Source organism: Bos grunniens, chromosome 25 (genome assembly GCF_055505025.1).
Source record: "Bos grunniens cultivar Pamir isolate PY7600 chromosome 25, Bosgru_T2T1.0, whole genome shotgun sequence".
Taxonomy (NCBI): Eukaryota; Metazoa; Chordata; class Mammalia; order Artiodactyla; family Bovidae; genus Bos; species Bos grunniens.
Genome location: NC_141189.1, coordinates 1107350 through 1121667, shown reverse-complemented (window position 1 = coordinate 1121667; position 14318 = coordinate 1107350). Strand labels below are relative to the sequence as shown.

At 59.4% G+C, this 14318-nt stretch overlaps 1 protein-coding gene across 8 annotated transcripts; it reads left to right on the top strand.

Annotated features, from left to right (window-relative positions):
- The first annotated feature begins 4298 nt into the window (after window positions 1-4298).
- Window positions 4299-12392, top strand: ZFAND2A (zinc finger AN1-type containing 2A). 8 transcript variants are annotated; one of them, XM_086376939.1, is made up of 8 exons: window positions 4349-4717; window positions 5117-5149; window positions 5740-5838; window positions 6282-6376; window positions 7914-8045; window positions 10166-10317; window positions 11036-11104; window positions 11371-12392. In XM_086376939.1, the coding sequence occupies exons 3-8, from the start codon at window positions 5784-5786 to the stop codon at window positions 11384-11386; spliced, it is 519 nt and encodes a 172-aa protein (XP_086233065.1). In that variant the 5' UTR covers window positions 4349-4717; window positions 5117-5149; window positions 5740-5783; the 3' UTR covers window positions 11387-12392. The 8 variants fall into 8 exon arrangements, with proteins under 8 accessions (XP_086233068.1, XP_086233064.1, XP_086233066.1 ...); XM_086376938.1 differs by lacking the exon at window positions 5117-5149 and having other exon boundaries at window positions 4317-4717; XM_086376943.1 differs by lacking the exon at window positions 7914-8045 and having other exon boundaries at window positions 4355-4717.
- Window positions 12393-14318: the final 1926 nt, after the last annotated feature.

Here is a 14318-nt window from a genome sequence, read left to right as displayed (position 1 = left end):
CTGAGGGAAACGGGCGGCCCAGAGTTGCCCGTGTGAGCAGCTGGACGGGCAGGCGGGCGGGGCAGCAGGTCTTGCCGCCTCCTCAGGCACAAAGGCTTCTCCGGCCTGTGCCCCGAGGCCTCCTCCCGATGCCATGCATGCCCCTGCCCTTCGCCCCCCGCCCCGTCCTCTGAGGGCAGCAGGGGCGGTGTGTCACAGCGTGTGAGAGGCCTGCGACCCACGGGCCCTCCCGGACCCTCCCCCTCCCTGGCTCCTCCCTCTCGCTCCCTCTCAGCCTGGCCTGTGTCTCCCTCCAATCTGTAGACACTGGGCGCCTGGCCCTCTCCTCCACGTGTGTCCTTTCCTGAGGCAGCCCGCACTTGTGGGTTTAATGGCCATCTTTACACTGATGATTTCCAGCCTTCTTTTTCCAGGCCGACGTCTTCTCGGGGTTCCAGACTCACACACCCACGTGCTTATGTGCCAACTTTTCTCTCTTGCCCACAGCATAGTGGATATATTCTAGACTGATTCCATGTGTCAGAACGCTTTGGCTCAAAAAAAAAAAAAAAAGCGAGCAGCACCTTGCAGAATGAGGATGTACACTGTTGTCCTGAGGCCAGGAAACTGACCGTGGGCTCAACAACGTAACCATCGACCCGGGCTCTCCGCCTTTTGCTAGGCCGCCCCCAGTGCTTGGCTCGGTCCTTAAGCTTTGCCCTACAAATTAGTGAGAAGGCTACTTTCAAGCACCACAAAATCATCTTCTAGCAGCGGGCTATGTCCTGATGAGTATCTCTTTCAATAGGGAGGAATCTTTTCCAGGAGCCCCTCCCCTGGACCACACGCTCACGCCCTGCCTACGAGGGGAGTGGCGGAGGCGGGTAAAGCCCTGCATTTCCAAGGCGTCTGTGGTCACTGTCATCTCAGTCCCCTGGGCCTCAGCCACAGCCTCGTAGCTGCCCTCCAGCTTCTGCTGCAGCCTCTCCTCCACCAGTCTGTCTTCCACAAACTGCGGCCGCACGCTTGCTTCCAAGTGCAAGGTGCACGGCACGCACGGCGCCAGGGTTTCCTCTCCTCCCTCACCGAGACGCCTTCCACCGTCATTTGGGGTGACGGTCACGCTCCATGAAAGCATCTGTCTAGCCACGAGAAGCCGCTACTCAAACGAAGACCCGACATGGCCAAAAATAAAAACACAAAATATGTTTTTTAAAGTTGTTGTTCAGATTTAAGTTTTAACCTAATCTTTTAAGAGCTCGTAGCAAGCCACAGTCTTAACAGAGAGGCTTTCAAGCAGAGGAAAGGGAATCATGAAGCCAAGATTGTGAGATTCACCTGTAGAGCAAGAAAGCAAAGGTAATGACGCGAGAGAAACGCCCGCGGCGCAAGGAGAGCGCGACTGCCAGGGCTGGGGTGGCTTGCTGAGCTTTCCTTTCTCTTCGCAGTCTGTCTTGGCTGCACTGGGTCTTTGTTCCGGGCCCGCGGGCTCAGCAGCTGCGGTGCACAGAGGATCCTCTTGTGGCGGCTTCTCTCGTTGGGGGCACAGGCTCCGGGCCCGCGGGCTCAGCAGCCGAGGCGCACAGAGGATCCTCTCGTGACGGCTCCTCTTGCTGTGGGGCACAGGCTCCGGGCCCACGGGCTCAGCAGCCACAGCACACAGACTTGGTTGCCCTGCGGCATGTGGGATCCTCCCAGACCAGGGATCGAATCCCACGTCCCTGCATTGGCAGGCGGGTTCCCAACCACTGGACCACCTGAGAAGTCCCTTGGAGCTTCAACAGGGAGGACACGGAACCTGTGCTGCTGCCTGGATCCCTGAGAACCAATCCCCTGCACAAACTGCAGCCCTCAGACGGTACACGGCTGGCGAGGAGGGGGATAACCTGAAGGCAAGCGGGCTCCACGCTTGCTCTCCCACCCGACCTCTATGCTGGTGCAGGGAGAGCGCGGTGCAGGACGCCTGGGGTGTGGCCAGGCAGGACAGGGCCTCAACTGGTGCCCTAGAGCCACGCCCCCCCTACCCCGCACATATGCTACAGGCGCTCCCCAGCCCCACACACTCCAGTGTGGAGGGCAGAGAGGGTCACTGAACCCGAAACCCGGGGTCAGGACAGGCTGACGTGAACTCCTGATCAGAGGTCACGACGGAAGTCCTGATGCCAGCAGGGGGCGCTCGCACGTGACCAGAGGCTGTGGCCAGGCTTCCCCTCCCTGCACTGCCATGGGGTCAGCCATGCTTCCCTGAACCCCGGTGCCACTGAAGGAGACAAGAACGAGGGGTTACAGGAAGAAGCCTTGAAATGACGGAGGTCACGAGAGGAACTGGATCTCAACAGACTGGACACTCAGTGATGGGAAAGGACACGTGTCTGCCTGGGGCAGGCGTCTGGGGCTCCAAAGAAAAGTGGAGTTCAATTTTAGAAAATCAAGAAAGTTGAAATTATTTTTCATTCAGTTGCATAAAATATATATTTTATAAGTGTTCCCTGCCCACCCCTCAAGGTCTTGTTTAAAAGTTTTCAGCACTACCTCTCTGTACTCAAAAGTCTGAAATCTTTTCATGGCCCTCGGGGTCCTGATGACCTGGCTCCCAGCTGCCCCTCCATCCTCACCCCCAGCCGGTGCAGGCAGCACAAGGGGGTCAGGAATGTGGACTCCGAGGTGAGTCTGAATCCTGGCTCCTCCTGAGTGTGTCCCTTGTCAGCTCTGCACCTGTCTCTGCAGGTAAAACGGGCCACAACAGAGAGCTGGCGGCAAAGGACGCTGCTCCCTTGATAGACGGCAGTGTGTCTAGACATGCACTCGAACTTCTGGAGGGCTGTTGACTCGGGCTCTGAGGTCTGCCTCCCCTCCCATCCGCCGTTGTCACAGCACTCAAGGCCCTTTGTCCCCAGCTGACTCTCAGAGGACACCTCAGGAAGCCCTTAATTGTGATGTGTGACTAACTCAGGTGTACAGTGGTCACCTAACTACACTTGGTGGCATCTGTATTTTAAAAAAAAAACAACTTTATTTTTGGCTGCACTGGGTCTTCATTGCAGTGCCTGGCCTGCTCCAGCTGCAGTGACCGGGGCTGCTCTCCACTGTGGAGTGCAGGCCTCTCATCGCAGCGGCTTCTCTTATTGCGAGCACAGGCTCTAGGGCGTGTGGGCTCCAGTCGCTGTGGCACATGGGCTCAGTAGAGCCCAGGCTCAATCGTTGTGGCACACGGGCTTAGTGGCTCCGCGCAGTGAGATCTTCCCGGACCACGGATGGAACCCACGTCTCCTCCATCGGCAGGTGGATTCTTCCCCACTGAGCCACCAGGGAAGCCCAGCATCTCTTTTTAGCAATGCAGGTGTTCAGTTAATGACCAAACAGCTGTATCTGAAACCTGACTTGATGGCCTTGTTTTCAGGATAGTGTGGTGTGGTCTTGGCCAGATCAGGGCCAGGAAGGGCTGAGGTGGGCCAGACGCTCACCTGTTACACCCTCAGGTGTCCACTCACGTCTTCTCCAGACCTTCCCTGAAGTTGAGGTGAATTCTGATTCTTCCTTAAAAACTAAATGGACAAGGGAAATTGTTCACAAATGAAAAAGTGGAGAAACTTGGCAAACGTGAGGCCTGGGTAGTCAAAATGAACATCTCCCGGGGTAGGATGGGGTGCGATCCTGCGCTGGTAATGAGCGCAGCACCATCCTGTGGTCACCACCAAGGAAACGGGACCTGCCAGTCCTGAGAGTCACGTTATACTAACGAGAGTCTGTGACTTTTAATAAAACCCGCTGGGGACAGGACGAGACCGACAGTGTAACAGCAGATGAGCTCCTGGAGCAGAGACGAAACAGACACGACAAAAAGCCAAGCGGGGTCTGCGCGTGGGACCTTAACGTGGGGTCACCACCGATTCCGCGCCTGAGTGGCCGGAGCGGTCACGGAGGGAAAACAAGCGGGCGACAGGAGTGGGGTGACGGGGCGCCACGGCGACAGGTGCAGGCTCTCCAGTGGCCCAGAGCAAGGCTGGGGAGACGGCGCACACGGAGAAACGCGCGGGCAGGCCACCCTGTGGTCTCCCCGTCTGTGAACTTGCCCTCTTGCTCAAGTTCACCTCTGACTCCAAAATCAGCGCCTAGCTGCTCTCGCCGCCGCCCGTACGGACAGCTCTGCGGCTCGGGCGCCCCGCGCGGGGAAACGCCCCGCCGGGCCCAGTGCGCCCCCGCGGACTCGCCTGGCCGTGACTCGGCAGGTCCGAGAAGCCGCTCGACCGTTCGAGAAGAGGCGAGGTGTGGGCGGGCATCAGAGGGCGCGATTGGCCGGCCCGTGGTGACGTGTCGGCGCGCGCCGGGAACGCCTCGCTGCGGCAGGGCGCGATTGGCCCGGCAGGCGTGACGTATCGGGGGCGCGCCGGGAACGCCCGGACGGCGGGAGCGCTCGGGCCGGGCGGCTGCGGATAAATGGCCCGGAGGCCGGGCGCCGCGATGCTGCTCCTCGGTGGGTTCGGGCGGGCCGCGGTCGTCGCTCGGGTTCTGGTCTCCGCGTCCCTTGGCCTCGTTGGCCGCGGCCGACGGCGGACGGGAGGCTCAAGCTCTCGGCCTCCGCCGCCTTCTACTCTCCTCGGCGGCTGCCTGGGCGTCTTGCAGGGGCCGGCCGGGGGTCCGGCCGCAGACCTCGGACGGCAGGGCGCCCGTGTCCCAGCACACCGGGGCTCTTGCTCCACGGACGCAGCGCCAACAGCGCGACCACGGCGGGACTGAGGTGGGTCTCTGGTCGGTCCTCGATGGAGCGGTTCCCGCACACCCGCTCGGTGTCGCTGACCCCTGGAGCCCAGAGGCGCGTGCGAAGCTGCAGGGGGAAGCCGAGCGAGCGGGTCCTGGGGAAGGAACTCCAGAAGAGGAAATGAGGGGCGGGCGGGGTGAGGCCGGTGTTAGTGACGCTCTAACCCGAGGCCTGAGGGCAGGAGCGGGCGTGAGCCGTGGCCAGAGTGTCCCAGGCACCGCGGACACCCCTGGGAGCGGAGAGAGCTGCCGGGCGAGCCCGGAGAAGGCCCTGGGGACGTGGACTCTGGGAGGGACCAGAGTCCGAGAGTGGGTGCCTGATGGGAGGGGAGCCTGTGAGGCGTCCCGGGGACTGACTGCAGCTTTCTTTCAAGTGCAGTGGCCTCGCCGTTTCTATACGTGTTTTCCACTGGTGAGTTAACTTCTTGCCCTTCCCCCGGTCAACTCCAGGTTGATGGTCATTAAGGAATAAATTCTAAGTAAGACTCAATGCATCAGGGAGTTAGAGAGCAAGAGGGGACTGAGTCGAATCTCTCCGGGTTAGTGCAGTTAATTAATGTGATTTAGCACCTGGTAACGGAGTTTAGTTTATGTCAACAAGTATATTCAGTAGATGAAATTGGGATTTAAAGTTCACCAAGGCTGTAACTTTCTTTGGCAACTGTGCAAATTGAATATGAGATATGCTTATCAATATGAATCAAAATATGGATTAATGAAAACCTAAATTCGGGTTGAGCTTCATAAACTAGAAATTAGAAGGACTGAAAAACACCCTGTCTTTTAATGGGGTTAATTCTGAAGGAGCTGGTACTTATCCGAAGACGCCTATTTTCTTTTTGCTACAAGACAAGAGTTGTGAGGCTTTAGTCCCCTGTGGGAGCCCAGCTGACTTGGGCGTCTACAGTGTGTGTTTACTTTGATCAGCGGTACGGTATAAATCCTGGTGACTGAAATTCAGGCCGTTGTTGCTTTTCTCCTAAGTTTTTCTAATTCTCTCAGGTCACGTTTCGCTCTGCTGTCTGTGTTTTGGACACATTCTCACAATGGAGTTCCCTGATTTGGGGAAGCACTGTTCAGAAAAAACATGCAAGCAGCTAGGTAAGCACTTTTAAGAGAACCTCAACAGAAATTGGGCGTTTTGTCATCTGCTTGCCGGGAGAACTGGCCGTTGTCTTCGTTGGCTGATGTTCTTTGGGTCTTGGCCTTTGTGGCTCTTCAGTGATGAGATGCTGGCCTGAGGTTGAGGTTCTGTAGAGCCAGGTAGGAGGCTGGCTGCCTGCGCTGGGTAGACGGAAGAGCGCTGCTTAAACACTCAGGTGCCACCTGAGCTGGGATCTCTCTGGAAAGGGCAGCTGTACGGTTCCGCAGTGCTGCTGGCATTGTGGAGGTCACGGATCCCGATTATTTTATTCTCTTATGACACCTTGAGGATGTTTGGTAGGCGTTACATGAACTCAGGGAAGGTAAATACTTGTTTAATAACGATGTATGATTCTTTCTAGTCTTTAAAGCACTCTACTGTTTTTTGTTTTTTGTTTTAGATTTCCTTCCGTTAAAATGTGATGCGTGTAAACAAGATTTCTGTAAAGATCATTTTACCTATGCTGCACATAAGTGTCCCCTTGCATTCACCAAGGTAATCGATCATACTTCTTTCTGAAGATTCTGATCCTCCCTCTCCAAAGCCGCGGTGCCCGAGGTAGTGGACGTGAGCCACACGTAGTGGAAGCTCAGCTGGAGTGAAAGGAGCCGTGAAGGCCTATTGCTCAGTCACACCAGCCTCGTTTCCGGCCCTCGGTGACCGTGTGCAGACAGGGCAGGGAGGAGCGTCCACCGTCCCAGGAAGCTCGGGCTGCGCAGCTCGAAAACCACAGATTATTCTCGGGGGTTCCTGGAATCAGTCGTTGTAGCCAGACCTTCAAAGCTTACTTAACATGTTAGAACATTTAGTTCCTTAACACACCAAGGGAAAAGTGCTCTGTCTTCCTGGGCCCTTCCCAGTGCAGGGCTTGACGGGGGATCCATTTGGGGGGAACTGTGCACACTCTATTTCGGAGTCACTTCGCAGCCTTGGCCTCCTGCCTCAGTGATTCAGACGGGACCTGGTGGAAACTGGACTGTGACTGAGGGAAGCAGACCTGCCTAAGCCCAGAGGTGTGAGACCTGGGTTGTTGACATTTCAGGAGGTCCCAGCCTGAGCTCACTTGTTTCGGGTGCTTCCGAGAGCGGTTTTCTGAGGTCTTTGGCCAGCACTCTACTGGCTCCCCATGGCGGCAGTTCAGAGGTGCAGATGATGCATTTCAGGCTTTGCCCAGTGTCCGCTGTGGTCTGGGCGCTCACTGATTCATGGGGCTGGGGGAGGGTGACTCATGTTCGCCCAGCACCAAGGATCAGGCAAAGCTGTGGTTTTGTTGACTTGACCTTCATGTTGCCCTGGATGGGGTGAGTCTGCCTAGAGATGACTCAGCGTTGCTTGCTTCTTAACTCGCCCACGGGCCAGCTGCGGGAGCGCCCCTGGATGGCGTTCCAGCTCCACTCCCAGGCACTCGGGGGTTACCTGTCACCCGCCCACGTCAGCGTCACCTCAGAGCGCTCCTGCGTGAAGCCAGCTCAGCCTGCCCTGAGGGATGCTAACGGTGCTAGGCGCTCCGCTGGGCGCCTGCTGCATCCTTCCAGAGCCCCCGTCCTGGGCTTGGCGGGTGACCACGCCTGCCCGTGTGGGCAGGGCGGAAGCCCCTGCTGCATCCTTCCAGAGCCCCCGTCCTGGGCTTGGCGGGTGACCACGCCTGCCCGTGTGGGCAGGGTGGAAGCCCCGTGAGCATCAGGAGGGCCGCTGGCAGGCGTGGCCGGGGCTCCTCTCCACCGGCATTTGCTCCCGGCAGCCCCGCCCGCCTTGCAGGCATCAGGGCAGCTTCTCCGCTCACTCCTGGTGCTGGACAGATGGCCCTGCCATCCCAAGACTGGCTATCCAGACTGCCCGCCCGCTTCCCTCCTGGGTGGCCTCACCAGCTCTCCTCGGGTCGTCTCTGCGGGCGGGTGATAGTCCGTGGTGCGTTGGCTCCCCTGGGGTCCTCCTGTGAGGGCGACCCCGTGTGGCGGTGCCGCGGGCCTTTCGTTGTGTGCCTGAGCTTTGGTTCCTGATCAGCCCTGTCATCTTACGTTTGTTGCTTTAGGATGTCCGGGTCCCGGTGTGCCCACTCTGTAACAGCCCCGTCCCAGTGAAACGGGGGGAGATCCCCGATGTGGTGGTAGGTGCGCACATGGATGGAGACTGTCGGCGTCCCCCTGGGCAGGAGACGGCGAAGGTGAGGCAGGGCTGCGGGTGCCGCTTCCTCCTCCAGGGAGACGTTAAACCCTAACGATTGTTGAAGGACAGGGAGGCCTGGCGTGCTGTGGTCCACGGGTCGCAAGGAGTTGGACACGACTGAGCGACTGAACAATTGTTTTTCCTGGATTGTGAGCGGCGTGGGTTTCCACAGTTCTACAAGCGTATTTCCTCAATATCAGGGTCTACATTAGGATTTGCTCTCGTTACAAGAGTCTTACTGTTTCTCCGAAGGTGGAAAGTTAGCGCGGTTTCTAGGAATCCCTGCCCTTGTGCGCTTTTTTCCTGAGCTCCCCAGGAGACAGCGTAGCATGTACTGATGACATGCAGACCCCAGTGTGCGTCTGTCCGTCCATAGCGGGCACGGGGCCGCCTGCCTTCCCCGCAGGCTGAGCGCAGCCTGTGTGCCGCGGGCGCCTGTCCCGTGGGGCTGCTGCGGGGCCCTGGCGCCCTTGCTCCAGCGGTGTTCCTGGCGCTCATGGGCGCTGGCGGTTTTCCCGCTTCTGCTGCTGCTCGGGGGCGCCCGTGAGCAACCGCCCTCCTTGTCCCGTGTGGCAGCCTCACGCTGGCTGAGCCTCACAGACTGGGAGCCCTGGGCCCGCACCCACTCTGGACCGCACTCCTCCTTGCTGGCCCTGCTGGGCTGGCCTGTTCTCCCCTAAGTTCCCTTCTCTGTGTCCCCCGTGTGGGTGCTCGGTCCTGGGTCCTGGTCAGTCTCAGGCTCACGGCGGTCAGGGCAGCTCTGCTGTGGGGAGGGGGTCTCCCGGAGGCACAGCTGCCTCCTGGCCACCCGCCCCCCCCCAAGCCTCCACACTGGCTCGCAGGGTTTCACGTCTGCTGAGTGCGTCCTGCATGTCCGTGAGCTTTCCCTAAAGTCGGGGCTGTTCCCGTTCATCTTTTGCAGTTTTGCGTTAATCCCTTTTCAGAACATCTCTTGGCGGTCACTGTAGAACTTCAGGCGGAGTCTGAGCCGCCACCGGTGATCACCTCCATGTCTGAGGAGCCCCGGGCTGGCCGAGGCCCTCAGCAGACAGTGCGTGGCAGCCTGTCCCGCCCTCAGAGGGGAGGCTCTCCGGCCTCCTGCACGTCCCCGAGCTGCGTGCTCCCCGGGCCAACCCAGGTGGTCCTCTGGGATGCGGGCCGTGTGGCCCCCTCTCTCGGCCTCCAGCACAACTCCAGGCCCCACTCCTGTGAGGCTGAGTCACCGTCTGCAGCCGCGGGTTCTGGTTTCTGACCTCAGCCGTCTCCAGCCTCGGGTTCTGGTCTCCGGTCCTCGGCCGTCTGCAGCTGCGGGTTCTGGTTTCCGGTCCTCAGCCGACTGGAGCCGCGGGTTCTGGTCTCCGGTCCTCGGCCGACTGGAGCCGCAGGTTCTGGTCTCCGGTCCTCGGCCGACTGGAGTCGCGGGTTCTGGTTTCTGGTCCGTGTCCATCTCCATGTGCTCCAGCCGCTCCCTGCTTCCTGCGCTCAGTGCAGGACAAAATCGATTGACAGCCTGGAACAGGAGAAGGTGAAGCCTGCCCTGAGCCTCCGCCCCAGGCCCTCTGATCGGGCCTCCCCTCCGCCCCGTGCCCCCCCAGCCCCCACATCCGCGGCCCCTGCTCGGTCCCCGCCGGCTGCTCCTTGCTGCCCCCTGTGCTCAGCCACTGCTTGCCTCGGCGGAGGGCCGCCCCCGGCTGCTGGCCCTGCCTCCTCCGTTGCACCTGTACAGTTGGGAGTGCCTGGCAGCTTACGTCACCCAGAGGCCCCCCGATGGAGCACAGCCCCTGCTGGCCCCGGGGCCCTGCTGGCTCCCCTCGCGCTGCGTGGCCTCTCCCCGTGACCCGTCTGCCCCACCCCCATCTCATTTCTCACTGGGAGCATCCCCAGGCATCCCACGAGTCCCCAACACGAAGTGCTGGCTTTGTATTTGTCGTCTGTTAAAAGTTTGCTGCGTGCTTAGTTAGTATTGTTTACCTGACAAATCTCAGTGAAAGCCTGGCGCCTGCATACTGTTGCGCTAAGAACTGTTTCTGGTTTGAGGGTTAAGGGTCTTATTCGGGGCTTGCTGAGTGATCGCTCAGCGAGGCGGTTGGGACACTGAAGTGACTTGTGCTTCCGCAGGTGTTTACGTTCCGCTGCTCCAGGGAGGGCTGCAGGAGGAGAGAGATGCTGCGGGTGGCGTGTGAGGAGTGCCGCGGCAGCTTCTGCCTCCAGCACAGACACCCTCTGGACCACGGCTGCACCCGCAGGGGCCCCCCCGGCAGCTTAGCCGGGTGAGGACGGCCTCACTCACCCTACGTGTTGGGACCACCTGGACCTGGAATTGAGTCCCATGCTCGGCTGTGGGGCTGGAATATTCACTGTGGGGTTTGGATGAATATGATCTAAATTAAAAGTGGACTCAGAATTGAAGCTGGAATCTAGTCGTCTGCTGGGACCCTAGTTCTGAAGCTAGAAGCTGTGCTCATGGTGCGGGGGGCGGGTGTGGGCTCCTTTTCGGGGCCATGGGGAGGGTCTGCCCAGGAGCCCCTTTCGTGGAGGGTGATCCCCGTCTCCCTGGGGCCCCCGGCCTGCAGACACATCACCCTGATCTCTGCCTCCCGTGGCGTTCTCTCTGTGCGGTGGTCTCCAAGTGTTCCCTTGGCAGCCCAGCAGTCTGTGCGGCCAGACAGTGACCCCCTCCCTGCACTGTGAGCCCAGCTTCACACACCACCAGCCGCCCGCCCTCCCCGTGGGCCTGGGTTGCCACACTCCGGCCGCCTCCTGATGGCAGCCCAGCCCCTCTGCTGGCTGGCAGCCAGGAAGCGCCCTCGGGAACGTGGACCATCCGCCCCACCTGCTGCAGGAGGAGTGGGAGTCCCCTGCCGCCTCCTGTGACGTCTCTTGTGGCGTCTGCCTGAACCAGGCGGAGGGTCCCCTCATCCCTGTGCATGTGGCCTCCGTGCTAGAGATGAGGAGTTGGTGGAACGCTGACCTGAGCCTTCCCCACAGGTGCTTGGAACCCAGGCCGTCGGGGGCTTCCCGCGAGGGGCTGGGCAGCTGGCTGGCCCGGCACTTCAGGTACGGCCCGGGACAGGTCGGGGGGACGGCCACGCTGAGCGCTCACGGTGCGGCTCCTGCCTGGCCTCTGGGGCTCTGCGCCCGGTCCTGGCCAGACGGGGGAGGGGGTGTGCGCCAGCCTGCAGGCTCCTCAGCCCCGGGCGACCCCGAGAGACGCTTCACCGCTGGGGTCTGCAGCCCTGTGGGTGGTGGATGTTTTGTACGTGACCACCCACTTCCAGTTAATCCAGACAGACTTAAAAACGAGCTGTTTTCTTCTCTTTCAGGTTCAAAGTAAAGTGATGGTGTGACTGATCCTGCCCAGACTGGCCTGTTCTCTTGTGCTACCTGCACTTTATGCTCTAGCAGGCCCCTGCTTCCCACGCGAGCAGCTCTGGCCTGGGTGTCAGTCAAGGGGCTTCCGTCACTCAAACCACCCGCAGCGGGTCACACGACGTCTTCCCATGTGGCTCCTGTGGTCGGTCCTCCGAGCCCAGTGGAGGGGCGCCGCCCCCCGTTGGGGTCCTTGTCCAGGTGGCCCCTGCTCCCCGCTCCTGCTCCACTGAGAGGACAGCCGTGACCCTCTGACTGCAGGCGTTGAGGTGACGCCAGGAGAGTCCTCGTCTCCTGGGACCTCGGGCACCAGGAAACTGGAGGAAGAGAAATGCTGTCCGGTTGGGTCCCCAGTGTAACCCACAGGGCACGCTCCCACACGGTTACCCTTTGTCTGCTAGGTTCAGAGCCTCGGTACGCTGGAGGGCGGTGTGCTGGGTGCCCGTCTGCAGGCGGGTGATGCTGCTGTCTGTGGCCCTCCTCTGGTTAGCAGTGGCAGGTCTAGGCCGCTGGCTCTCCAGATGTGCCAGGATGGCCCGGGGGCCTGTGAGGAGCGCAGCCCCGGCCCTGCCCGAGTCCTGATGCCGTGGGGCTCGGGGCCACGTGCGAGGAGCGCTTCCTGGGCTCCGGCTCTACTCCGCGGTCACTAGCGGGACGGGGGAGCCTGGTGGGCTGCCGTCTGTGGGGTCGCACGGAGTCGGACATGACTGAAGCGACTGAGCAGCAGCAGCAGCCGGTGTGAGGAAGAAGCGTTGATGTCGGGAGCTTGAGTGTGTTATCTTCTCAGCTGCAAGTTTTATGACATCTATACACAGATCACGTCTTTCTCAGGAGAGGTTAATGTCCAAACTGAGGCTCTGTAGAGCTGGGTTTTGAAGATAATACCAAAAAAGAAAAAAATCTCGTTACAAATATTTACAGGTTGAAATAGTGTTTTGGATATAATGGGTTAAATAAAGTGTTAAAGTGAATTTTACTTGGTTTTGTTCTGTGTTTTAATTGTGGCTACTGGGAATTTTAAAGGTAGGTGAGGCTTGCGTCATGCTTCCGTTAGCACTGTTCTTGATCATCCAAACTAAAGGACAAAAATGTGCTGCACTATCAGTGATCACCAACTCACACAAGTGCACTCGTGTTTCTCAGCTTAAACGTGGAATGTTTACGTGTATTTAAGACCTTTCTGAGAAGTTAGCGTTTTCTTGAAGGCCCTGTGTGAAGAGACGTTGCGATGGTGCAGAGGTCGAAGGTCAGGACGGCAGTCGTCGCCGGGCAGTCCCTGCCGCTGTTGACGGAGGTCAACGTCCCCCGGGACCTGGGTATGTCGCTGCCCTCATGCTTTGCTCCTTAGGGAGCGTTGCTGTGCTGGGGGGCGTGTTTCAGAGATCGGTGAGAGGTCCCAGGTTGGCATCCAGGAAGTTACACCAATTTCCTCCCCATCGGTTTCCCTACACCGCCATCAGCTGTTTCATGGGCTCAGTGTTCTCCTAATGTGGTGAAAACGTGGTGTCGTCAGCGGGTCTGCCTTGATGAGCAGAGTTGAGCATTAGTTCTGAGAATTCCTTGTGGACACGACCACGTCCCACAGGATGGGAAAGCCACAAGTGCATTTTAAGTTTTTGTAGGAAGCACTGATGTCGAGAGTTCTATGACCGCGTCCCAAAGGATGGGGACGCCATAGGAGCATTTTAAGTTTTGTAGGAAGCGCTGATGTCGAGAGGTCCGAGTGCCGCTTTCTAAGTGTCGCAGGTCTGCGTGCGTCTTTGAGAGAAGGCTGTGCTCACTGCCTCAGCTGCTCAGAGTGACCTTGAGCGCGCTGTGATCTTGGCCGTGGTTCCTTCACCTGTGAGTGGCAGCCATCTGGGATGGGGCAAGGCTGGCGCTCAGCCTCAGAGGTGCCCGAGGCACAGGGCTCGCCAGGTGTGCAGTTTCTACCTGGGCCTCCGTGCCCGGTGCTGGGCACACCACCGCCCGGCTGCAGGAGGAGGGTCAGGCTGGCCTCAGCAACTCCACGTGTCTCTCGAGAGGGTCTGGCCCATGTGGGGCAAGGGAGAGCCTTGGGGCAGCTGAGTGTGTTCTCCCGCCACCTGGGGTCTTCAGCACGTGCAGCCACACCCTCCCTGCCGCTGTTGTCCTGCCTCTGCGTTACGAGCAGCACGCAGGGCCAGGCTGCCTGCCCAGTGCTCTGTGTCCAGTGACCAGTCCTGGCGGCCAAGCTGGTGCAAGGCTGCAGTATCAGACGTGCCCACAAGGTGTCACCAGAGGGTCTCTGAGAACCAGGGAGCCGGTGACTAGACCTCTTTCCTGCGGGCAGCCGCGTCGGGCGACAGGAGGGGCACGACCAGTCCACCAGCCCCAAGTCAGTCTCTCAGGTCGTCCGTGTTCAGAGGGATTGGGGTTTTGTAAGTGTATTTTTAAACTAATTCCTGTTGGCTTTACCTGCTTTACAGTGTTGTGTTTCTACTGCACAGCAAAGTGGGCGGCTGTGTGCACACATACAGCCTCTGTTTTGGATTCCTTCCCAGGTGGGTTACCACGGCGCCCTCAGTAGCACTTCCCGCGCTGCCCAGGAGGTTGCCATCAGTCACGGGTGTCGTGCGTCGTGTTGATGGTGCCTGCACGTCAGTCCCCATCTCCCAGTCCTTGCCCACCCCTTCCCCCTCAGTATCCATGTTTGTTCTTGATCAGGCTTCCATATTCATTGTTTGCTCAATGCCACGGCCTAGTCTGGAAGGTGTGTTCTGAAGAGAGTTTCTGAAGCGGTCTCCGTTTTCCAGGTTTGAAGCTGCACAGCGAGGACTGTGGACGTGGGCCCAGCCCTGCAGCTGTCCTGAGACGGGGGTGTCGCAAAGGCGGCGGGAGGGAGTTGAGTGTGAACGTCTGAGGGTAAGTGCTGACTTACTGC